The 24,503-nt window shown below is 44.1% G+C and overlaps 1 protein-coding gene across 13 annotated transcripts in view; it reads left to right on the plus strand.

The window, feature by feature from the left end:
* LOC106565865 (polyhomeotic-like protein 2) overlaps positions 1-21,073 on the plus strand; it is a 104,827-nt gene extending 83,754 nt beyond the window's left edge. For 3 of the 13 annotated variants that reach the window (XM_045691757.1, XM_045691756.1, XM_014133476.2), the window contains exons 2-15: positions 880-1,108; positions 2,138-2,296; positions 2,509-2,595; positions 2,697-2,864; positions 6,098-6,250; positions 6,527-6,809; positions 11,968-12,320; positions 12,501-12,693; positions 15,954-16,159; positions 16,652-16,784; positions 16,916-17,036; positions 17,184-17,304; positions 17,407-17,713; positions 19,624-21,073. In XM_045691757.1, the coding sequence (XP_045547713.1) occupies positions 938-1,108; positions 2,138-2,296; positions 2,509-2,595; positions 2,697-2,864; positions 6,098-6,250; positions 6,527-6,809; positions 11,968-12,320; positions 12,501-12,693; positions 15,954-16,159; positions 16,652-16,784; positions 16,916-17,036; positions 17,184-17,304; positions 17,407-17,713; positions 19,624-19,778 (2,610 nt within the window). In that variant the 5' untranslated portion in view covers positions 880-937 and the 3' untranslated portion in view covers positions 19,779-21,073. Of the gene's footprint in view, positions 1-879; positions 1,121-2,137; positions 2,297-2,508; positions 2,596-2,696; positions 2,865-6,097; positions 6,251-6,526; positions 6,810-11,967; positions 12,321-12,500; positions 12,694-15,953; positions 16,160-16,651; positions 16,785-16,915; positions 17,037-17,183; positions 17,305-17,406; positions 17,714-19,623 lie in introns of all 13 variants that reach the window. The other 10 variants (XM_014133481.2, XM_014133480.2, XM_014133474.2 and 7 more) reach the window with 8 other exon arrangements.
* Positions 21,074-24,503: the final 3,430 nt, after the last annotated feature.

A 24,503-nucleotide genomic window follows, 5' to 3' on the forward strand; every position in this document is an offset into this window, starting at 1 on the left:
TCTGTTTTATTTTGACATGAGGTAAACAGAGAAGAAGTGGGTCAACAACAGATCCACTTTTGGAAAGTCTTTAGTAATACGTTCCCTTTAGACATTTTGTATCAAATTCTGCTTGGCCTTCATAGCGATGTTCGACAGTGACATAATGATGTTACACAGTATAAAGAACATTAGCTAGCTAAATAAAAATATGGGCAGGTCATATTCAGGCACTTATGTTTATTGAATGTGTATTGGTAAATATGAATACTGAACGCCTAAATATTAGCTGTACATTGAGATTTCCTGTTTACAATTTAATGTTTATAATTAAAATTGAGGTACTTGAAGCTTACCTGTTTTGAAGTCTGAGTTTAATTTACCCCATTTTTTGGACCAAGAGGCATTGTTCAGGGAAGGGATAGGCAATTGAATTGTTTTCAGTCTGCTGAGGTTGTGAAACAAAGAGGGGCTATATTCCTAATGAACAATGTCATTGTAAGCTGTGCCATGTCGCTTATGCATTTGTATTTAGCTGTCTAGGGATTTTAAAGTTTATTCAGCGAAAAACTTATTTGTAACTCAATTTCCTTTTTGTTTTGTGTACATAGTTTGGTATTTTCGTCATTCATTAATGTTATATGGACATCCTGCATTCCTGCACCTGTAAATAACTAATTCTGTCTCATTTTAGCACATACTGAAATAAGACAAGTATGTATACACAATGATACATTATATATCGCCTTAGGAGCGTCATGTCATGCTTATACAGGCTTATAGGCTTTAGGGATGCATTAAGTTATACTGAGTGGGCTTACACAGTGACTGTCATGAACATGGCCCAATATATCTGAGCCCTATGGCTTCTTTGTAATGTCCCTGTTTCCTGTCTTGTAGGTTCAGGAGAGCTTGTCCTAAGGGCAGCAGGGGAAGGGCCAAACGAGGACAGGGCACCATGGACAGTGAGCAGGGGTCTCCAGCCTCTAGTGCCAGCTACACTGGAGCCACTGCCGCCAGCACCAGTACGACCAGTAGCAGCACTACCACCAGCAGCAACAGCACAGGAAGGCAGGCTGTGCCTCAGATCTCTGTGTACAGCGGGATTCCTGACAGGCAGACGGTTCAGGTAAACTTCAGGGTAAAAAAAAAACATGCCAGTCCAGTGTGACACACACCCACATACAGTGTTTTGCATAAACCGTTTTCTCCATTTGCGTTCCCTGCAATAATGAAATTGTCATTGCCCTACTGCCATCTGCTGGTTAAACCATGCATGCACCGTAAATCAGCCAGTATTGCACTTAGCTCACTATGGAATTTACTACAATACTTATAATAAACAAGACTATTATTACATTTAGACAAAGGTGCAATTTGATAATTTTTTCGCATTGTTATTTGATGTAGTACACTGGCATCATGTAATCTATCAATACTGACGACAGCAGATCAGGGTTGCTATGGTTCCAAGTTCCAGGCTCTGCCCTCTGTTATTTGACCATTGACCAATGTGAAACCCAGCTAGGATTAGGCTCTGATTACCCTCCTCTTAAAGGGTGACAGACAGATATTAGGTCTCTTCTATCCTTTCTTTGAAATGCATGCACTCATCTTCCCATAGGGAACTAGCAGCATTGTCACCAGCCTACTTGACAAGCCTTGCACTATGTTATTTGGGCTCAATAAGAGAGAAGTGAATGGATGTTCCATCACAATCTCCGCCCTCTTTTCCCCCTTGGAAGCTTAGGTCAGAGAAGCTCTATTAGGGTATGTGCTCTGGGTCAATCCATCTCTCATGTTGCTTTGGCAACTATGCTGAGGTTGTCAGTTGTCAAACAAATGTATCTTGAAGATTGAAGAAAATATGTGCTCAAGGCCATAGGGGTGAGCATAGGATGCGATTAAGTCCATTACAATGTGCAGGGGGTGCAGGAGTGAGCCTGTTCTCACTACATGAGAAGCACATTTTGCAACGGGGACCAATCTACCTTAGGAATCTCCCATACCTGCTTTTCAATGGCTCAGTAAAAACAGTGCAATTGGGACTTATTTTTTTCAGAGCATTACTCCAACCCAGTAAAAGTCCTTTTTAGAGCCTGTTGTTGCGAATGTTACCCCAACCGCTAAACTGTCTCTTTCTCCCTGTGTACTTAAGGTGATCCAGCAGGCATTGCACCGGCAGCCCAACACGGCTGCGCAGTACCTGCAGCAGATGTACGCAGCGCAGCAGCAGCACCTCATGCTGCAGACAGCAGCCCTCCAGCAGCAGCACCTGAGCAATGCACAGCTCCAGAGCCTAGCCGCCGTACAGCAGGTGAGCACTGGAGACACAAGAGACTGTTAAACTGGCAAATTAAACAGGCCGCCAACAAGCTGTGTTAGGATTTTAACAAAGTCGTGAGATAAGGTCAGTGCTGGGGTTAGGGTTCTGAAAGTTTAGTTAGTAAATCTAACAGTTATCTTCAGATGAAGAGAAATATTCTATAAGTGTTGATCCCCTAACTGTTCTCACCTGTCATGCCATAGGCCAGTATTGCGGCAGGAAGGCAGAGCTCCACCCAAAATGGCACTTCATCCCAGCAAACAGGATCATCCCAGGCCACAGTGAGTGCAGTGAGTCATGTCTAGTAACTTAGGGGTTGGATTCATAGATGTGTAATGTTTTTGTTGTTGATGTTCTGTAATCCTTTCTGTCTTCTCTGTCCTGTCCCCAGATTAACCTGACTACGTCCCCGGCTGCAGCCCAGCTGATCAGCCGAACCCAGAGTGTCAGCTCCGCCCCAGCCGGCAACATCTCCCAGCAGGCCGTGCTCCTGGGCAGCACGTCCAGCCCCACCACCCTCACTGCCAGTCAGGCTCATATGTACCTGCGTGCCCAGATGGTAAATCCCCAGGAGCATGTCCACTGGCACACACTAGCTGGCTTAGCCACATCTCTGGAGGCTTAGTGTGATGGAAGTGTTTGTGTGTGCTGTTTGTGTCACCACTGTTGGAAGGAGTGTAGTAGGAAGGTTGTCTTGCATCTCAAACTGAATCAATTCAGCCTGATTACATCAGATTTTTTAAAGATTTTTGGACACATGATGCATGGGGAGAGTGAGTGTGAAAGGAAGCGACAGAGAAAAATCAGCTGCTTACAGTATTCTTTTTCTGTGCCCAAACCCATGGAGGAATTGTCTACATATACAGTACCAGTCAAAAGTTTGGACACCTCATTCAAAGGTTTTTCTTTATTTTTACTTTTTTCTACATTGTAGAAACTAGGAAATGACACATATGGAATCGTGTAATAACCCCAAAAATATTAAACAAATCAAAATAGATTTGAGATTCTTCAAAGTAGCCACCCTTTGCCTTGATGACAGCTTTGCGCACTCTTGGCATTCTCTCAACCAGCTTCATGAGGAATGCTTTTTCAACAGTCTTGTAGGAGTTCCCAAATATGCTGTGCAGTTGTTGGCTGCTTTTCCTTCACTCTGCTGTCCAACTCATCCCAAACCATCTCAATTGGGTTGAGGTCGGGTGATTGTGGAGGCCAGGTTATCTGTTGCAGCACTCCATCGCTCTCCTTCTTGGTCAAATAGCCATTACACAGACTGGAAGTGTTTTATGGGTCATTGTCCTGTGAAAAACAAATGATAGTCCCACTAAGCGCAAATCAGATGGGATGGTGTATTGCTGCATAATGCTGTGGTAGCCATGCTGGTTATGTGTGTCTTAAATTCTAAATAAATCACAGACAGTGTCACCAGCAAAGCACCCCCACCATACCACCACCTCCATGCTTCATGGTGGGAACCATCATCCGTTCACCTCGTCTGCTTCTCACAAAGACACGGTGGTTGGGACCAAAAATCTCAAATTTGGACTCCTCATACTAAAGGCCAGAGTTCACCTGGTCTAATGTCCATTGCTTGTGTTTCTTGGCCCAAGCAAGTCTCTTCTTATTATTGGTGTCCTTTAGTAGTGGTTTCTTTGCAGCAATTCGACCATGAATGCCTGATTCACACAGTCTCCTCTGAACAGTTGATGTTGAATGTGTCTGTTACTTGAACTCTGTGATGCAGTTATTTGGGCTGCAATCTGAGGTGCAGTTAACTCGAATGAACTTATCCTCTGCAGCAGAGGTAACTCTGTGTCTTCCTGTCATGAGAGCCAATTTCATCATAGCGCTTGATGGTTTTTGCGACTGCACTTGAAGAAACTTTCAAAGTTCTTGAAATGTTCCGCATTGACTGATCTTCATGTCTTAAAGTAATGATAGACTGTTTTTTCCCTTCGCTTATTTGATCTGTTCTTGCCATTATATGGACTTGGTCTTTTACCAAATAGGGCTATCGTCTGTATATCACCCCTACCTTGTCACAACACAACTGATTGTCTCAAATGCATTAAGAAGGATAGAAATTCAACAATTAACTTTTAACAAGGCACACATGTTAACCTGTTATGGATAGGGGGCAGTATTTTCACGGCCGGATAAAAAAACGTACCCGATTTAATCTGATTATTACTCCTGCCCAGAAACTAGAATATGCATATAATTATTAGCTTTGGATAGAAAACACTCAAGTTTCTAAAACTGTTTGAATGGTGTCTGTGAGTATAACAGAACTCATTTGGCAGGCCAAAACCTGAGAAGATTCCAAACAGGAAGCGCCCTCTCTGACCATTTCTTGGCCTTCTTGATCATCTCTATCCAAAACAGGGGATCTCTGCTGTAACGTGACACTTCCTACGGCTCCCATGGGCTCTCAGAAGGCGGCAAAAAGATGAATGGTGGCTTTGCAGGCCCTGGCTGAAAAACATTAGCGCATTTAGATAGTGGTCGATCAGAGACTTGAGGCGCATGCACGAGGCGACACCATGTTTTTTATTCTTTCCTCTTTGAACGAAAACAACGACTCCCGGTCGGAATATTATCGCTTTTTTACGAGAAAAATAGCATAAAAATTGATTTTAAACAGCGGTTGACATGCTTCGAAGTACTGTCATGGAATATTTAGAATTTTTTTGTCACGAAACGCGCCGGGCGCGTAACCCTTCGTCACCCTTGGATAGTGTCTTGAACGCACGAACAAAACGCCGCTATTTGGATATAACTATGGATTATTTTGAACCAAACCAACATTTGTTATTGAAGTAGAAGTCCTGGGAGTGCATTCTGACGAAGAACAGGAAAGGTAATCAAACTTTTCTAATAGTAAATCGGAGTTTGGTGAGGGTCAAACTTGGTGGGTGTCAAAACAGCTAGCCGTGATGGCTGGGCTATCTACTCAGAATATTGCAAAATGTGCTTTCACCGAAAAGCTATTTTAAAATCGGACACCTCGATTGCATAAAGGAGTTCTGTATCTATAATTCTTAAAATAATTATGTTTTTTGTGAACGTTTATCGTGAGTAATTTAGTAAATTCACCGGAAGTGTTCGGTGGGAATGCTAGTTCTGAACGTCACATGCTAATGTAAAAAGCTGGTTTTTGATATAAATATGAACTTGATTGAACAAAACATGCATGTATTGTATAACATAATGTCCTAGGCGTGTCATCTGATGAAGATCATCAAAGGTTAGTGCTGCATTTAGCTGTGGTTTTGTTTTTTGTGACATTATATGCTAGCTTGAAAAATGGGTGTCTGATTATTTCTGGCTGGGTACTCTGCTGACATAATCTGTTTTGCTTTCGCTTTAAAGCCTTTTTGAAATCGGACAGTGTGGTTAGATAAAGGAGAGTCTTGTCTTTTAAAAGGAGGAATTTGTAATTTTGAGGAATTTGTAATTCGCGCCACGCCTATCATTGGATATTGGAGCAGGTGTTCCGCTAGCGGAACGTCTAGATGTAAGAGGTTAATTGAAAGGCATTCCAGGTGACTACCTCATGAAGCTGGTTGAGAGAATGCCAAGAGTGTGCAAAGCTGTCATCAAGGCAAAGGATGGTTACTTTGAAGAATCTCACATTTGTTTAACACTTTTTTGGTTACTCGATGATTCCATAGTTTATGTCTTCACTATTATTCTACAGTGTAGAAAATAGTACAAGTTAAGAAAATCCCTTGAATGAGTAGGTGTGTCCATACTTTTGACTGGTACTGTATGTTGGTGTGTGATTTTCAGGCACAGCAAAGCAACCTTGTGCAAGTAGCTAGGAGCCTAGGCCGTGCTGTTCCTTTGTCCCCCCAGCTCATCTTCACACCTACGGCGACAGTGACTGCAGTCCAGTCTGAGAGCTCCACGCAGTCCTCGGGACAACAGTCTGCCCCCTCACAGGTACGCTATTATTATCTCAACTCTATAGGCTAATACCATACACACAGAGTTGCTGTAGTAACTGCACTAGATGGCATATAATATCAGCACAATGAACCATAATTCATACAGGTGGATAGCAGATGCATTATGTTTACAGTTATGTTGTGGTAACTAATTTAGTCTAAAAAAGTGCATTTCTCACTAATTCTGGAGACCCTTGACTGTGGGGCACCCCACCTCTCTTGCCCCAGGCCATGTGTCATTGCCTCCAGCACCTGACCTCTGTCTTTTCAGGTCCAGAACCTGGCTATCCGTAACCAGCAGGGGGCGACCATGTCCTCCTTTCAAACACCCAACCTCCAGGCCCTCAGCCTAAAGCAGACCCCTGTCGCCATCCAGCCCTCTCCCCTGATCAAAAATCCCAGCCAGGGGAGCCGGGGCTCTGGGGGGAAGGGCAGCTCATCCGACGTCCTCTTAGATGGGAGCAAGAAGGGGGAGAGCATTGTGACGGAGGTGTGCGCTATAAACATGAGTCGCAGCGTCACGGCTTTGAGTGGCCAGCCTCTCAGCGCTCCAGGTATGTATCAACCCCAACGTTCGCTAGCTTCTACAGACACTGGCTTTCATATTATTTCATGAAGTTGACCCATTCCCCGCTTGGAGATTTAGGCAGGTTTGCTGAAATTATGTATTGTTTTTTGTCCAGCATCAGTAAATCCACTGGCTGTTGTGAGAAGGCATAATTTTGCTGAGCTCCATGATGACACTGAATACACTGCCCCTGTGACTGTTTGTAGTAAGCTAGCTAAGTGGCTAGATGTCAAGATTAAGCTTATTGGTTACAGCAGAGACATTCAATCCCCTCCTGGATCAAGCTCCCTGTTGCCTAAATTGTTTTGTGCGTAAAAAAAAGAAATAACGCCCCTTGTGTGCACTCCCAGTAATACCGTATGGTACAGAAATGGTATGAAAATCTGGATACCGCCCAACACCTACTCTGTGCCACAGATGCATCTTTTTAGACCACTTATTGTGTGGCTGAAAGTCAGCAGCTGGGTTGTTTTGTCACAGAGAATGGCTGTGTATATGCCAGCAGTTGAACAGATTAACTCTGACTGTGTGTATGTGTGTGAGAGAGTGCGTGTGCTAAGCACTGCATGGGTTAACTTTGTGTGTTGTGCCATACGCCAGACTGGATGGATTAGCTGAGCGTGCGACTGCACAACTGTGTCTTTGTCTCGCTTTGTTTAAGTAATGGATTCTGATGAAACTAAAGGAAGGATGAATCTAAAAACCTGGCTACATACATACATACTCATAAAATTAACATGGGTTGCCATGGCAGTGGCCATGGGGAACAGACAGGTGTGCCCTGGAGATGTGATAAGTATTCTGTCAGTTCACAGTGGATGAGACAAGGGGGAGATGGGGTAGCAGCCGTGGTGCCTGCCCGGCGGACTGGGGTTTAGGGTTGGATAAGAGGCTTCAATTTATAGAGCTGGGTGACATGGACAAAAATCCATAGCCTGAATTGATGTGATAAATAGAACGTTAAGTTTATAACATTAATGTGCACCACATTTGTTTTAAATTATCATTTAAACTGCTACTACAAGTTTGATGGTTGTAGCCATCAATTGTCCCATTAAATATCACCCATATTAGCAAACTTCACATTTTTCTAGTATGGGCTACTTATTGGAATGAAGGATATCCCTGCGATAAGTCCATGCTCTACCATGTTATTTTATATGCACTGGCATTAACTGGGTCATTCATTATATATGTTGGTTCTTCAATGGACTCTAAGGTATCAGCATGCCTCAGTTCGGCTAGCCGAAGTTGGCTAGGCGAACCGAAAGAGTGTGATCACATACCCCCTTAAAAAAAACCTTCGCTTGAAAAATGAGGAAAAAAGTGGTAATAGTACTTTTTGTCCCTTTTGAGACGCCATAGCCAGCCAGTATACACTTCCTAAAAAATAGTCTGAATTAATCTACGATAACGCAAGAAATCTGTCATGAATTTACGTTTTTGCCCAGGAGATCTTAGTCACACAATTTTACATCTAACTAAGATGTTTGGTGCAGTATTTCTCAATGAAAAAATGTGCATGAAAACAAGTAATCTCTTTGTTGAATGACAACAAAGACTATTGAAGAATCCCTACTGTTGACCAATCACCGACGACGGGGCTTAGACTTCGGCTCCGAATTTCGGCTTGCCTCCAGAAAGATGTGTGTGCCTGAACAGCCGAAGGAAAAGTCCAAAACGAACAAAAACGTCACAAAATGTTGTCGTAACATGCACAAACTTTTCCAAACTATTTCAGTTCTGAAGCATGCGGACGCCTTTATTCTGTTAGGCAACAGAATGTTGTAATTTTGAAGAAGGAAATACTTCAATGAAACAAGTCCAATCTACCCCTCAAATAATAATAATAATAATAATAATAATAATAATAGACTACATAAAATGTCTAAAGCAGTTTCACTTTCAACATGCTGTGAGAGAACACAGCACAGGAATTGGCCTAGTTTGTGTTGTGTCTATTTTAGGACCGAGTAGTAATTGAGCCATCGGAGAGAAGAAGAGAGCAGATCTTGTGGGAGCAGCAGTGTGTCTGCTATTCCTACCACAGACAGGAGCTCGTTTTCCCTTGAATAGGGATTGGCTGGAAGCAGCTGTTCTGTTCATTGTGTACTTTAGTCTTTTCTTCACCTCCTCCTTGGCAGACAAGTCTTCCCAGCACCCTACTACACCCACAGAACAGCACCGCATCAAACCCCACAAAGACTACCTTCCAGACTAACAGTCTAGTTCTATGCCCCTGCTAACTGCACTGTGGTTTTCAGTTTTTTCAACAAACAAATCCGGCCCTGGTGTCAAGTCTTCTGTTCAGTTGTCTTTGTGATTTGAAGCATAGCTTTAAGTTGTTTTTTTAGCAAAGCATCCATTTATGTGTTTGGACTGAGTGTAGTACACCTGAAATTATCTTCCCATTCTCTGTTAATTCACCAAGCCCTTGAGTGCTTCCATGTTCCCATACATAGTATCTCCATTACTTACTCCTTTTAACAAGCATTTAAAACACAATTAGTATAGATATGTTTGACATGTACACAGTTTATTAGGTACCTCACCCTGTTCATAAAAATGGTTCGGTCCTACAGACAGTGAGTCATGTGGCCGTGGCTTGCTATATAAAGCAGGCAGACAAGCATCGATGCATTCAGTTACTGTTCGATTGAACGTTAGAATGGCGACTGAGCGTGGTATGCTCTTCGGTGTCAGGCGCGTCGGTTACAGTATCTCAGAAAGGTCCGGCCTCCTGGGATTTTTGAGCATGATAGTGTCTAGGGTTTACCGAGAATGGTGCGACAAATAAAAAAAACATCCAATCAGCTGCAGTCCTGTGGGCGAAACAGCTCGTTGATGCGAGAGGTCAAAGGAGAATGGCAAGAATTGTGCAAACAGGCAGGCCACAAACAGGCAAAGTACAACAGTGGTGTGCAGAACGGCATCTCGGAGCGCACAACTCGTCGGTCCTTGTCACGGACGGGCTATTGCAGTAGACGACCACACCGGTTTCCACTTCTATCAGCTAAAAACAAGAAGAAGCAAGAGATCACTAACACTGGACAATTGAGGAGTGGAAAAACATTGCCTGGGCCGACGAATCCCGGTTCCTGTTGCGTCATGCTGATGGCAGTCAGGATTTGGCATAAGCAAAATGAGTCCATGGCCCATTCCAGCCTGGTGTCAACGGTGGTGGTGTAATGGTGTGGGTGGTGTAATGGTGTGGGTGGTGTAATGGTGTGGGTGGTGTAATGGTGTGGGGAATGTTTTCCTGGCACACGTTAGGTCTCTTGATACCAATTGAGCAACGTTTGAACGCCACAGCATATCTGAACATTGTTGCTAACCAGGTGCATCCCTTCATGGCAATAGGTTGGTCCGACACGGTACTAGACATTTGTACCTAATAAGCTGGCCAATGAGTAGTTTTTCTCAAGCTGTGTTAAGACGTTTGTAAAGTGATTTACACTATGTGGGTGAGGTTTCTCAACTTAAGCAGCAGCAGTCGATTGCAGAAACTCAGGGATTTTCCGAGATCTGCTGTTGAAACATTTCCTCTAGACATCCTGAAACAACACACAGGCATGGGGGAGTGGTAGCGTAGTGGGGCCATAGAGGGGGGTCCGGCCTGAGTCATTCCACTCCTTAATCCCAAGGCCTTGAGGGAGAAAGGCATTTCAATGAATCCCCCTTTCTCTCCTTCCAAGACATTTCTCTGTTACTCATTAAAATGCTTGAAAAAGCTGTCAAGCGGGACTCTGAGTGCTGTTTCTTGTATCCGGTGAGCACCGGTTGGGAAATACACTCATCTGTTCACACAGGGGCTAGGTCTATTTGCTGACTTGAAAGTCATTATTATACAACCTCTGTTTTCTATTTATCCTTAATGAGGGCTGGGTGGTAGGTGTTATCATGTAATGTAACATTTTACTGTGTTATCATGTAATTGAGAGTATCCGTCCAGGGCTTTTATCATAATACTTTCTGAAAGATGTGTCGGTCTTCACCCTGTACTTAGCGAAACCATAGCTAACCACATGCTGTGGTTTACATAGTTTTGCTGTGTGAAAATCAAACACTTTCCAGCAGATCCTGTGGTATAAATAACTAATGACATGCAATTCTGCCGGATGGAAACGTCTCCATTTTCACAGCAGGGTAGAGACTGTGGTTACAGAGAAACATTCAGACCAGATGGAGCCTATCCCACACAAAATATACAGATAAGGGGTGGGACCCTTATATATTTGGCATCAATCCATAATCAAAAGAGATCCACAAAGGTTGTTAGACACCTTTAGTTTACTAAAATCATGAAGCTACTGTAAGACCATAGGGCTTACTCCTGAGACTAACAGCTCCTAGGAGAGATGATGCATTACAATCCTTTCTCTATATTTCAGCAATGATGAGGGCCAGATCCAACCTCATTGTTTCCTAGGGAAAATTGCTTGGGCAACTGAAGGTTTGGGGGATTGATTCACAGATGACTACATACAGCATGTCATAGAACATTGGCTTCTTATTGCCCTCTTGCTTTCTTCTTGCATCTGTCTGGCCCAGGGTGGCAGGTAGCCTAGCGGTTAAGAGCGTTGAGCCTGTAACCGAAAGGTCGCTGGTTTGAATCCCCGAGCCAACTAGGTGAAAAATATGTCTATTTGCCCTTGGCAAGGCACTTAACCCTAATTGCTCCTTTAAATCGCTCTGGATAAGAGCGTCTGCTAAACATTTTTTATTTTATTATATTGCCCTCTTGCTTTCCTCCTGCACATGTCTGGCCCGGGGCTACTCTGACTGTTGGTGTGTAGAGCACTTTTCACTAAATGACAGTACAATACATGATTGGTTCTGGGAAGATATGGGTCCTGGTTGTAATTTTGTCAGCAAAAACCCTGTCAGGTGATGATAGACCCTTTGGAGACATTAGTGAGCAATGTCTGGCCAAAACCTTGACAACGGTTTAGGGCAAGTCTGTCTTGTGCTTTTTGATGTTACATTTTGTCAACAATAGGTGTACTACTGGCAAAGGAGAGTAAAGAAACAAAACATTATTCCACTCTTCCATTGTTTTTTGAGTTAGGGTAGAGTCCATTTTCCTTTTGTGTACAGACTTAACTGTCAGATTTATGTATCCTATTTCTTGATTTCTGTTCCAGCATACACCCAGATCCCTTCCCACTCCTTGGTCCAGCAGCATAAGCAACAGCAGTTTGTGATCCAGCAGACCCATGCTTCCCAGAGGACCCAGGGACAGCTACTGCAGACTGCCTCCATCCAACCCCACCTGCAGACTCCCTCCCTGGTCCCCCAGTCCCCCAGCCAGGCAGGCCCTATCACTGTGCTGCCCAAGCCTGCCTCTCACCACCAGCCCTCTACACCCAGCCAGCAGGCAACCATCTTCCACTCCACCATCAGCCCACACGCTCTCCACTCCAGCCTGAGCCAGACCAAAGCCCAGCCAGTGCAACTCACAGCCATCAACCTCCAGATACAACCAGCGCTCTCACAGGTGAGTACACAGCAGTAACAACAACAAGTATGGAAATGGAAGAGGATCACTCTCTCACAATATACAATGTATCAGTAAACAAAATACTATATATCAGTAACTTCTAATCATTAGTCAAATATTATGTTTCACTAAACTCTCTCTCCCTTCTTCTCTCTCTTTTCTATTACGGACTCCCAGGCTTCTCGATTGGTCCAGGACAGTAAAGGACAGGAGAAGCCAAAGTCATTGGTGGTCAGGGAGCTCTGCCTGACTCCCAGTGTAGAGCAGCAGCCCACCCCGTTTACCCCCTCTGCCCCGTCTCCACCACAAGCCACCAAGCCAGCAGAGCAGCCCAAGACTGACCCAGTTATGCCCATCAGCCAACCACAAGGTAACAGGACTTTTGGTTTTAATAAGTTAACACGTTTTTCTAACCCACTTTCTTAGTTATGTTGCCTAGAGGCAGGACTGTAACTAGGGGTCTATTGTTGTCATATATTTGCAACCAATTACAACCTTGGAGAACCAGACCAAAGATCAGTCGCTCTGCAATGTTCTGCTCTCCAGGTGTGGAGGCAGATCTTACTATTTGTCGTCAGCTGTGTGCTCGTCGTTTTGAGTCAGGGTGAAGAATTTTGTCTGATTATCCCCAATGGGACCATTGAGGAGCAGTGATCACAGTGTTCCAGTCAAGGAAAGTTAAATGATAGATGTGTCAAATTATCATGGACAGGAAAATGTGTGTATCTTATCTATCTTTCATTCAAATGGAAAATAATCTGTGTTTTATGATGGTAGTCTTACACTCGCACACCAAGGCCCATTCAAAATGCTGAACATGCAGATTATATTAAGAGTTTATTTTTATTGCAACTTTTCTTGTAAAAATGTAAAGCCACAAGGCTCCTTTTTTATGCTTGGGTGTGAATGCATAGTTGCTCCACTTGTTCAGAATATACATACAGTTATCTTTGATGTCTAGAAATAGAGCAGTAGGCCTGCAAGACCACTGGCTGTCTGCTTGGACCAGATTGCAACACAGAGCCTGCTGAGTGGTTGAACATAACCCAAAGTTACAGAATAGCCAACTGCTCCTGGTTTTAATGGAGTCCATGGTATTTATTGTGCATCTTTCGACAGACATACCAAGAAATGTGCAGTATAGTATGTTGCCATATAAAGAGAATTAGTTTGCAAGAATTGTCTGCTACATTGGGCCACAGGACCTACATTTGTATAAAGTGGTTCCTGTATGCCAATAGTTACTCAGATTTGAGACCTGTGAATTTTCAGGGCTAAGATTATAGATGTGAGAAGAACCAGAAATGTATATGTCAACATGAGTGAAGTGTTTCTATTTTAATGTGTGGAAATTGAATAGTAAACTCAGCAAAAAAAGAAACGTCCTCTCACTGTCAACTGCGTTTTTTTCAGCAAACTTAACGTGTAAATATTTGTATGAACATAACAAGATTCAACAACTGAGACATAAACTGAACAAGTTCCACAGACATGTGACTAACAGAAATGGAATAATGTGTCCCTGAACAAAGAGGGGGTCAAAATCAAAAGTAACAGTCAGTATCTGGTGTGGCCACCAGCTGCATTAAGTACTGCAGTGAATCTCCTCCTCATGGACTGCACCAGATTTGCCAGTTCTTGCTGTGAGATGTTACCCTACTCTTCCATCGAGGCACCTGCAAGTTCCCGGACATTTCTGGGGGGAATGACCCTAGCCCTCACCCTCCGATCCAACAGGTCCCAGACGTGCTCAATGGGATTGAGATCCGGGCTCGTCGCTGGCCATGGCAGAACACTGACATTCCTGTCTTGCAGGAAATTACACACAGAACGAGCAGTATGGCTGGTGGCATTGTCATGCTGGAGGATCATGTCAGGATGAGCCTGCAGGAAGGGTGCCACATGAGGGAGGAGGAAGTCTTCCCTGTAACGTACTGCGTTGAGATTGCCTGCAATGACAACAAGCTCAGTCAGATGATGCTGTGACACACCGCCCCAGACCATGACGGACCCTCCACCTCCAAATCGATCCCGCTCCAGAGTACAGGCCTTGGTGTAACGCTCATTCCTTCCACGATAAATGCGAATCTGACCATCACGCCTGGTGAGACAAAACTGTGACTCGTCAGTGAAGAGCACTTTTTGCCAGTCCTGTCTGGTCCAGCGACGCTGGGTTTGTACCCATAGGCGTTGTTGCCGGTGATGTCTAGTGAGGACCTGCCTTACAACAGGCCTACAAGCCCTCAGTCCAGCCTCTCTCGACCTATTGCAGACAGTCTGAGCAGTGATGGAGGGATTGTGCGTTCCTGGTTTAACTCGGGCAGTTGTTGTTGCCATCCTGTACCTGTCCCGCAGGTGTGATGTTCGGATGTACCGATCCTGTGTAGGTGTTGTTACACGTGGTCTGCTACTGCGAGGACGATCAGCTGTCCGTCCTGTCTCCCTGTAGCGCTGTCTTAGGCGTCTCACAGTACAGACATTGAAATGTATTGCCCTGGCCACATCTGCAGTCCTCATGCCTCCTTGCAGCACGCCTAAGGCACGTTCACACAGATGAGCAGGGGCCCTGGGCATCTTTCTTTTGGTGTGTTTTTTTAGAGTCAGTAGAAAGACCTCTTTAGTGTACTACGTTTTCAGAACTGAACCTTAATTGCCTACCATCTGTAAGCTGTTAGTGTCTTAACGACCATTCCACAGGTGCATGTTCATTAATTGTTTATGGTTCATTGAACAAGCATGGGAAACCGTGTTTAAACCCTTTACAATTAAGATCTGTGAAGATACTTGGATTTTTACAAATTATCTCTGAAAGACAGGGTCCTGAAAAAGGGACGTTTCTTTTTTATTTTTATTTTAGTGTATATATGAGCAGAGTACCTGTCTATGGAGAGAGAGAAAAGGGCGGTACCTTATTCAATTATTTCATTCTTCAGCTCTGCCTGCCTCTCGCAATTGGAGCAGGGCTGGGTCGAGCGAGCGTCTCCGCGCTCTGTCTTGCCTGCTTTGTACAGTTGACTGAATTCTCGCTTTCAAGGAGAGAGGCAGGCGACAGCGTGTTTTTGTATTGAATCGGATAAAAGCGCAAGTGAAGCGGGCAGGAATAAGTTTGGTGAGCGATTTTTTTTTGTTATTTAACTTTTGAAATGGGACAGTTGTCTTACTTTTTCAGTACTTTGAAAATGGTTATCATTGTTGCAAGTAGCCACCGAATCGTCTGCTGTGTTCATGCATAGCTAGCTACTAACGTTACTCGTTTACGGTAGCCATACGTGTTTTTGCTTTGGAAATTACAAACTAGTGGTCGACCCGTCAAAGCTGAGCGATGTTTTGGACTCGAATTACTTTTGACAGCCGTTTTGTTTTCTCTTCATATTTTGATATCGTGATCAATTTACATTAGTAACTATAATACGTGTCTAGTGAGTGACATTACAAACGCTTGATAATCGAAGTAGACCCCTTTGCACATGATTTGGCAGGTGGATGATATAGTATATGATGAACATTTGCTTGAGTACTTAAACGACTGTACAGCAGAGAAGGTTAACTACATACTCTGAAAAAATATTTTAGCCACATAATTGAAAGTGATGCAGTGTGTTAACTACTGCTTTGTTTTGTCATTGGCAGGAGTCCCTACTACCAAGAGGTTGAATGCTGCACCTGAGACACCACCCCCAGCCATGACGTCAGGAAATGAGAACGAGGCACCCACTGTGACCGGCAGCACCCCCCAGAATGGAGAGAACAAGCCACCCCAGGCCATCGTCAAGCCCCAGGTCCTCACCCACGTCATTGAGGGCTTTGTCATCCAGGAGGGTGCTGAACCCTTCCCTGTAAGTGCCCTCTCCCATGGTACTCCTTAGCAGCTACCAGTAAGCAACATGTCACCATTTCAAGTGCATTCCCACAGGGGCATGTCCCTATTAGCAATAAACACAAACAATCATACAACTGCACTTACCGTGCTAAGCAATGATAAAGGGCAATGCCTTTCTATTGTTTAACTTAGTCATGAATTCTAGTAGCTTACTGTAGTTCCAAAGCAGTGTATACAGAGATGTCTGTGAAAGAAGGTGCACAAATGTTAAGACCACCTTCCCAGTGTTATAATTCTGAGCAAAATGTTGATACACACCCTTAAGTGAGTTGGTGCCTGTTTTACTTATCGGTTAAAGAGAGCATCCTAGTGGATGTTTGCTGCACATTTCTAAGTCTTTTCTCAGGCTTTATTATAGCTTATGGACACTGCATGGTAAGTTTGCCGTTGTATTGCTGTCATAGCTTGGAAAGAGTAGCATTCATGTCTCACCCTCTGTCTTAACCAGATTGAGCGGTTGCCTGTAATGATGGACAGCCCAAAGAAGCTGCATGAGCAGCTCTCCTCTGACCCAGACAAGACCCCTGTTAGTAACCCCACCAACACCACAGACTCTGAGACAGAGGAGTTGACCCCTCAAGGTAAGGGAGGTCATGGCTGGAGGGATTTTAAAGCCATGCTATTTGACTATAAACCCCAAAATGGACTTTCTAAATACTAACAATTCAGATGTAAGAGATATTGTTGATTGACTATTTTGATTTGCACACAGAATTAAAAGACCAAGAGGATTCAGATGCCCCCAAACTAAGATGTGAATTCTGTGGCTGGGTGGACTTTGCCTACAAATTCAAGGGGTCAAAACGGTTCTGTTCCATGGCGTGTGCGAAAAGGTAAGTCACATTTGATGGGCCATTTCTAATGAATATGTACAAAGATGCTTTGACTGGGTTATATCCCTCAGGGTCTAAGCTTCTCAGTAGTGTTTTGTTGGGATGGTAGTGGCCATAACAGCTATTATCGTTGTTGTTGTGGAATAGGTATAATGTTGGGTGCACTAAGCGCATAGGCCTCTTCCGTCCAGAGAGGAGCAAAGCATCCAACCGCTGGCGCAGAAGGTCACACAACAGCTGCCGCCAGAGTGTCGAACCTAAGAAGCAGGTAGGATCCTCTCCTACTTCTCTGCTGACAGGACAGCTCTCCTGTGAATTAACATGCTCCCCTCAGTGACACCAGGGCTGACTCATGGGTTTTATGTTTCAGAAGCTTTCCCCTACACCTCAGCAGACTCAGGGAGGTTCGGTGTCCTCCCCGCTCCCCTCCCAACCCAGCCAGGAGGAGTCCAGCCCCTGCTCAGACATGTCCAGCTATGAGGAGCCTCCGTCACCCCTGTCAGGAGCCAGCTCAGGTCCCCCAGCACCCCAGGCGTTGTCACACCAGGCAGGGAGAGGCTCAGACCAAGAGGCCCCCCAAGGCAGAGAGCTGCCACTCCTCACTCAGCACTTCCTGCCCAACGACCCCACCAAGTGGAATGTAGAAGAAGTCTACGAGTTTATCCACTCCCTTCCAGGTCAGTCTCATAACAAACACTACATGACCAAAAGTATTTGAACACCTGCTCGTTGAACATCTCATTCTAAAATCATGGGCATTAATATGGAGCTGGACCCCCCCCCCCGCTATAATAGCCTCCACTCTTCTGGGAAGGCTTTCCAGTAGATACTGGAACATTGCTGCGAGGACTAGTGAGCCACGAGCATTAATGAGGTTGGGCACTGATGTTGGGCAATTAGGCTTGGCTTGCAGTCAGCTTTCCAATTCATCCCAAAGGTGTTCAATGGGGTTGAGGTCAGGGCTCTGTGCAGGCCAGTCAAGTTCTTCCACACCTGTCTCGACCAACCATTTCTGTATGGTCCTTTCTTTGTGCACGGAGGCATGCTGAAACAGGAAAGGGCATTCCCCGAACTGTTGCCACAAAGTTGAAGCACAGAATCATCTAGAATGTCATTGTATGCTGTAGTGTTATTTCACTTGACTGGAACTAAGGGGCCTAGCCCGAACCATGAAAAACAGCCCTAAACCATTACTCCTCCTCCACCAAACTTTACAGTTGGCACTATGCATTGGGGCAGGTAGCGTTCTCCTGGCATCTGCCTAACCTAACTTCGTCCGTCGGACTGCCAGATGGTGAAGCATGATTCATCACTCCATGGAACGGGTTTCCACTGCTCCAGTCCAGTGGTGGCGAGTGTTACGCTACTCCAGCTGACGCTTGGCATTGCGCATGGTGATCTTAGGCTTGTGTGCTGGTAATTTTCGGCTTGTGTGCGGCTGCTCGGCCATGGAAACCCATTTCATGAAGCTCCTGATGATCAGTTCTTGTGCTGAGGTTGCTTTGAGGCAGTTTGAAACTCTAGTGAGTGTTGCTACGTGCTTCATCACTCGGCGGTCCCGTTCTGTGAGCTTATGTGGCCTACCACTTTGTGGCTGAGCCGTTGTCGCTTCAAGATGTTTCTACTTTACAATATCAACACTTACAGTTCACCGGCGCGGCTCTAGCAGGGCAGAAATTTGATAAACTGACCTGTTGGAAAGGTGGCATCCTATAACTGTGCCACGTTGCAAGTCATTGATCTCTTCAGTAAGGCCAATTGTCTATGGCAGTGGTTCTCAATCCTGGTCCTGGGGATCCAAAGGGGTGCACATTTTTGTTTTTGCCCTAGCACTACACACCTGACTCAAGTCAATAAAGCCTTTTGATGAGTCAATCATTTGAATCAGCTGTGTAGTGCTAAAAAACAAAAATGCCTGAAGCAAAAACAAAAATGTGCAGCCCTTTGGGTCCCCAGGCCCAGGTTTGAGAACCAGTGGTCTATGGAGATTGGCTGTGTACTCGATTTTATACACCTGTCAGCAATGGGTGTGGCTGAAATAGCACTAAAATAGCACTAATTTCAAGGGGTGTCTACACACACACACAAATATGTATGTATGTATGTATATGTGTGCATTTAGTTAGGCCTACACCATAACTACATTCTTCTGAAGGTATCTTGTAGTAGTCATAGTATGCTTATTTCCCCTCTGGGGATGAATAAAGTTTATTAATTCATCAGTGGATTGTCTAATGTAGACAGTGTTCATGAATTGTCTTTGAAATTAGATCATTATCAAATTGTATTAGTCACATGCGCCGAATACAACAGGTGTAGACCTCACAGTGAAAAGCTTATTTACAAGCCCCTAACCAACAATGCAGTTAAAAAATATATATAAATAAAAGTAACAAGCAATTAAAGAGCAGCAGTAAAATAACGAGACTATATACCGGGGGGTACCGGTACAGAGTCAATGTGCGGGGGCACCGGTTCGTTGAGGTAATATGTGCATGTAGGTAGAGTTATTAAAGTGACTATGCATAGATAACAACACAGAGTAGCAGCATTATTTACCTGGTTCACTGTGGCTTGTTGTTCCTAGGCTGCCAGGAGATAGCAGATGAGTTCCGCTCGCAGGAGATAGATGGGCAGGCCATGCTCCTACTGAAAGAGGACCACCTTATGAGTGCCATGAATATTAAACTGGGACCTGCACTTAAAATCTACGCACACATCAACATGCTCAAAGACTCTTAGCCATGATGGGTCGATATAGTGCTGGTTTGTTGTATGTCTGTGTATGGTGTGCGAATGAGTGCATATGTCTGTGTTTGGTGGGAAGGAGTCACACTCTGGGACAAGACAAAACATGTCGCCATCGCACTGATGACTACCTGACCTCTGCACTACCATCTTTCATCCCACCTTTGGATTGGCTACTTTACGGTACGTTTAGCCATGGCCTGCAAACAGACAACTGATCATCCCTTTGGCTGTCAAAAAGAACAGTTTACAGTAAATTTATTGGACTGACTGCCTTAGAATAATGGCACTAATAGTGCTAAAAGCACTGCAAGGATACATTTGAGTCTGTTTGAAAAGAGAGATGTGGGTATATCTGAAATACTTTCTCCTGAGATATAATTGTGAATTGAATTATCATTGACTGCATATGTAGTGTGTTTCTTTTGGTGCTGATCTGATGTTATTGACAGCCATACATGTACTTTGTGTGTCCTGGGACAAATGAAAGCCGTCGCCAGTCTGAGTCTTATCCAACAGATGCTAAGCTCTTTCGTAATGATCACCAACTATACACATACATGCACTGCATGGCCTTTGACTTTTCTCAGAGCAGTTTATGCTATGCTTTGAGATATTGATTTTAGTTTCATGTACAAAATCGTTATTTCCCTGTACATTGTACTGGTTTAGAAGACACACAACCTTTTTTCAAAATGTGATTTACCAAGACGACATGCCATACCTTATTTATTTCTGGGTCAGATTTCACATCCTGTGAGATCTTCTATGACAGTGTGTCAACCCTACAATCTATGGGTTGACCCTAGGGGTGAAAAGACCCAACTCAAGAAACTCTGTTGACATTCACCATCATACCTCTTACTCCACTAGCACTTACAATTATTGATTCTATTCTTTAGTTTTAACCAAAATGATTTGATTGGGTCTGAAGTTCATAAGTTAGGTTTGTTTTGAGTTGTTGAGCTATTTGGGTCCTGAGAAAGACTTAGCTCTGTATGAGTCTAAAGCTACCTGTAAGGAATTACATGCCTGTATTTTGCTTTTAAGTTATCCATAATTGTTATGAAAATAAAGTATTTAGAAATATGCAAACATGTAAATATCATGGCTCGAGGGAAGTGTATTTTTAGTGTTTTTATAAAGATCTTGTTTACTTGTGCTTGTCATGTAATGAATGGTCAATTGTGTTTTTAATGTTTTGTTTGCGAATACTTTGTCAAATGCCTGTTTATCAAATAACTGATTTTGTTACGCAACATTTTTCAATGATAAATAATCTGAAACAAGTTTTTTGTCTTTTTGTGTGAAAATCCATGTTCTTGAGTTTGATATTATGGCAAGTACAGAAGCAAGATCCTTTTTTTGAATTGCAGTTCTTTACGGAACTCTGAAAGATACTCATGTTATGATACAGGAAGGAAGAAGTATGTATTACATTAGTTAAGTGTACATTGTAACACATACTGAAGAAAAATATAAACGCAACAATTTAAAAGATTTTACTGAGTTACAGTTCATATAAGGAAATCAGTTAATTGAAAAATTCATTAGGCCCTAATCTATGGATTTCACATGACTAGTAATACAGATATGCATCTGTCTGTCACATAACTTAAAAAAAGATAGGGGAGTGGATCAGAAAACCAGTCAGTATCTGTTGTGACCGCCATTTGCCTCATGCAGCGCGACATCTCCTTTGCATAGAGTTGATTAAGCTGTTTATTGTGGCCTGTGGAATTTTGTCCCCACTTCTCTTCAATGGCTGTACGAAGTTCCTGAATATTGACGGGAACTGGAACATGCTGTTGTACACGTTGATCCAGAGCATCCCAAACATGCTCAATTCCTGACATGTCTGGTGAGTATGGAAGAACTGGGGCATTTTCAATTTCCAGGAATTGGGTACAGAACCTTGCGACATGGCGCAGTGCATTGTCATGCTCAAACGTGATGGAGGCGGATGAATGGCACAACAATGGGCCTCAGGATCTCATCACAGTATTTCTGTGCATTCAAATTGCCGTTGATAAAATGCAATTGTGTTCGTTGTCTAGTTCATGGCTCCTGCCCATACCATAACCCCACCACCACCACCATTGGGCACTGTTGAGAGCGCACCGCTTGCCCACACAACGCCATACACCTGGTCTGCAGTTGTGAGGCCGGTTGGGCGTACTGACAAATTCTCTAAAACGAGTTTGCTTATGTTAAAGAAATGACCGTTCAATTCTCTGGCAACAGCTCTGGTGGACATTCCTGCAGTCATCATGGCAATTGCACGCTCCCTCAACTTGAGGCATTGTGTTTTGTGACAAAATTGAACATTTTAGAGTGGCCTTTTATTGTCCCTAGCACAAGGTGCACCTGTTTAATGATCATGCTGTTTAATCAGCTTCTTGATATGCCATACCTGTTTTGGTTAGTGATTGTCTTGTTTCACTGTAGAGCCTCCAGCCCTGCTCAATATGCCTCAGCTAACCCTCTTGTCCCACCTCCCACACATGCGGTGACCTCACCTGGTTTAATTGATGTCTCTAGAGACAATACCTCTCTCATCGTCACTAAATGCCTAGGTTTACCTCAACTGTATTCACATCCTACCATACCTTTGTCTGTACATTATGCATTGAATCTATTCTACTGCTCCCAGAAACCTGCTCCCTTTACTCTCTGTTCCGAACGTACTAGACGACCAGTTCTTATAGCCCTCAGCAGTAACCTTATCCAACTTCTCTGCTCCTCTGGTGATGTAGAGGTCAATCCAGGCCCTGCAGTGCCTTGCTCCACTCCCATTCCCCCAGGCCATCTCATTTGTTGACTTCTGTAACCGTAAAAGCCTTGGTTTCATGCATGTTAACACTAGAAGCCTCCTCCCTATGTTTGTTTTATTCACTGCTTTAGCACACTCTTCCAACCCGGATGTCCTAACTGTGTCTGAATCCTGGCTTAGGAAGGCCACCAAAAACCCTGAAATGTCCATCCCTAACTATAACATTTTCCGACAAGATAGAACTGCCAAAGGGGGCGGAGTTGCAATCTACTGCAGAGATACTGCAGAGTTGCAATCTACAGCTTGCTGTTTGGGGTTTTAGGCTGGGTTTCTGTACAGCACTTTGAGATATCAGCTGATGTAAGAAGGGCTATATAAATACATTTGATTTTGATTTGAGATAGCCTGCAGAGTTCTGTCATACTATCCAGGTCTCTGCCCAAACAATTTGAGCTTCTACTTTTAAAAATCCACCTTTCCAGAAACAAGTCTCTCACCATTGCCGCTTGCTATAGACCACCTGCCCCCAGCTGTGGCCTGGACACCATATGTGAATTGATCACCCCCTATCTATCTTCAGAGCTCGTGCTGTTAGGTGACCTAAACTGGGACATGCTTAACACCCCGGCCATCCTACAATCTAAGCTTGATGCCCTAATCTCACACAAATTATCAATGAACCTACCAGGTACAACCCCAAATCCGTAAACACAGGCACCCTCTTAGATATCAACCTAACCAACCTGCCCTCCAAATATACCTCTGCTGTCATCAACCAGAATCTCAGGGATCACTGCCTCATTGCTTGCGTCCATAATGGGACTGCGGTCAAACGACCACCCCTCATCACTGTCAAACGCTCCCTAAAACACTTCAGCGAGCAGGCCTTTCTAATCGACCTGGCCCGGGTATCCTGGAAGGACATTGACCTCATTCCGTCAGTAGAAGATGCCTGGTTATTCTTTAAAAGTGCTTTTCTCATAATCTTAAATAAGCATGCCCCATTCAGAAAATGTAGAACCAGGAACAGATATAGCCCGTGGTTCACTCCAGACCTGACTGCCCTTGACCAGCACAAAAACATCCTGTGATGTATGGCATTACTGCGATATGTACTGCGATATGCAACTTTTAAGGGAAGTTAGGAACCAATATACACAGACAGTTAGGAAAGCAACGGCTAGCTTTTTCAAACAGAAATTTGCATCCTGCAGCACAAACTCCAAAAAGTTCTGGGACACTAAAGTCCATGGAGAATAAGAGCACCTCCTCCCAGCTGCCCACTGCACTGAGGCTAGGAAACACTGTCACCACCGATAAATCCAAAATAATTGAGAATTTCAATAAGCATTTTTCTACGGCTGTCCATGCTTTCCACCTGGCCATCCCTACCCTGGTCAACAGCCCTGCACCCCCCACAGCAACTTGCCCAAGCCTCCCCCATTTCTCCTTCACCCAAATCCAGATAGCTGATGTTCTGAAAGAGCTTGCGAAATCTGGACCCCTACAAATCAGCTGGGCTAGACAATCTGGACCCTCTCTTTCTAAAATTGTCAGCCGAAATTGTTGCAAACCCTATTACTAGCCTGTTCAACTTCACTTTCGCATCGTCTAAGATCCCCAAAGATTGGAAAGCTGCCGCGGTCATCCCCTTCTTCAAAGGGGGAGACACTCTAAAGCCAAACTGCTACAGACCTATATCTATCCTACCCTGCCTTTCTAAGGTCTTCGAAAGCCAAGTTATCAAACAGATCACCGACCATTTCGAATCCCACCATACCTTCTCCGCTATGCAATCTGGTTTCCGCGATGGTCATGGTTGCCCGTCAGCCATGCTCAAGGTCCTAAACGATATCATAACCGCCATCGATAAGAGACATTACTGTGCAGCCGTATTCATCGACCTGGCCAAGGCTTTCGACTCTGTCAATCATCACATTCTTATC

The sequence above is a fragment of the Salmo salar genome, chromosome ssa12 (assembly GCF_905237065.1).
Source record: "Salmo salar chromosome ssa12, Ssal_v3.1, whole genome shotgun sequence".
In the NCBI taxonomy this organism is placed as follows: domain Eukaryota; kingdom Metazoa; phylum Chordata; class Actinopteri; order Salmoniformes; family Salmonidae; genus Salmo; species Salmo salar.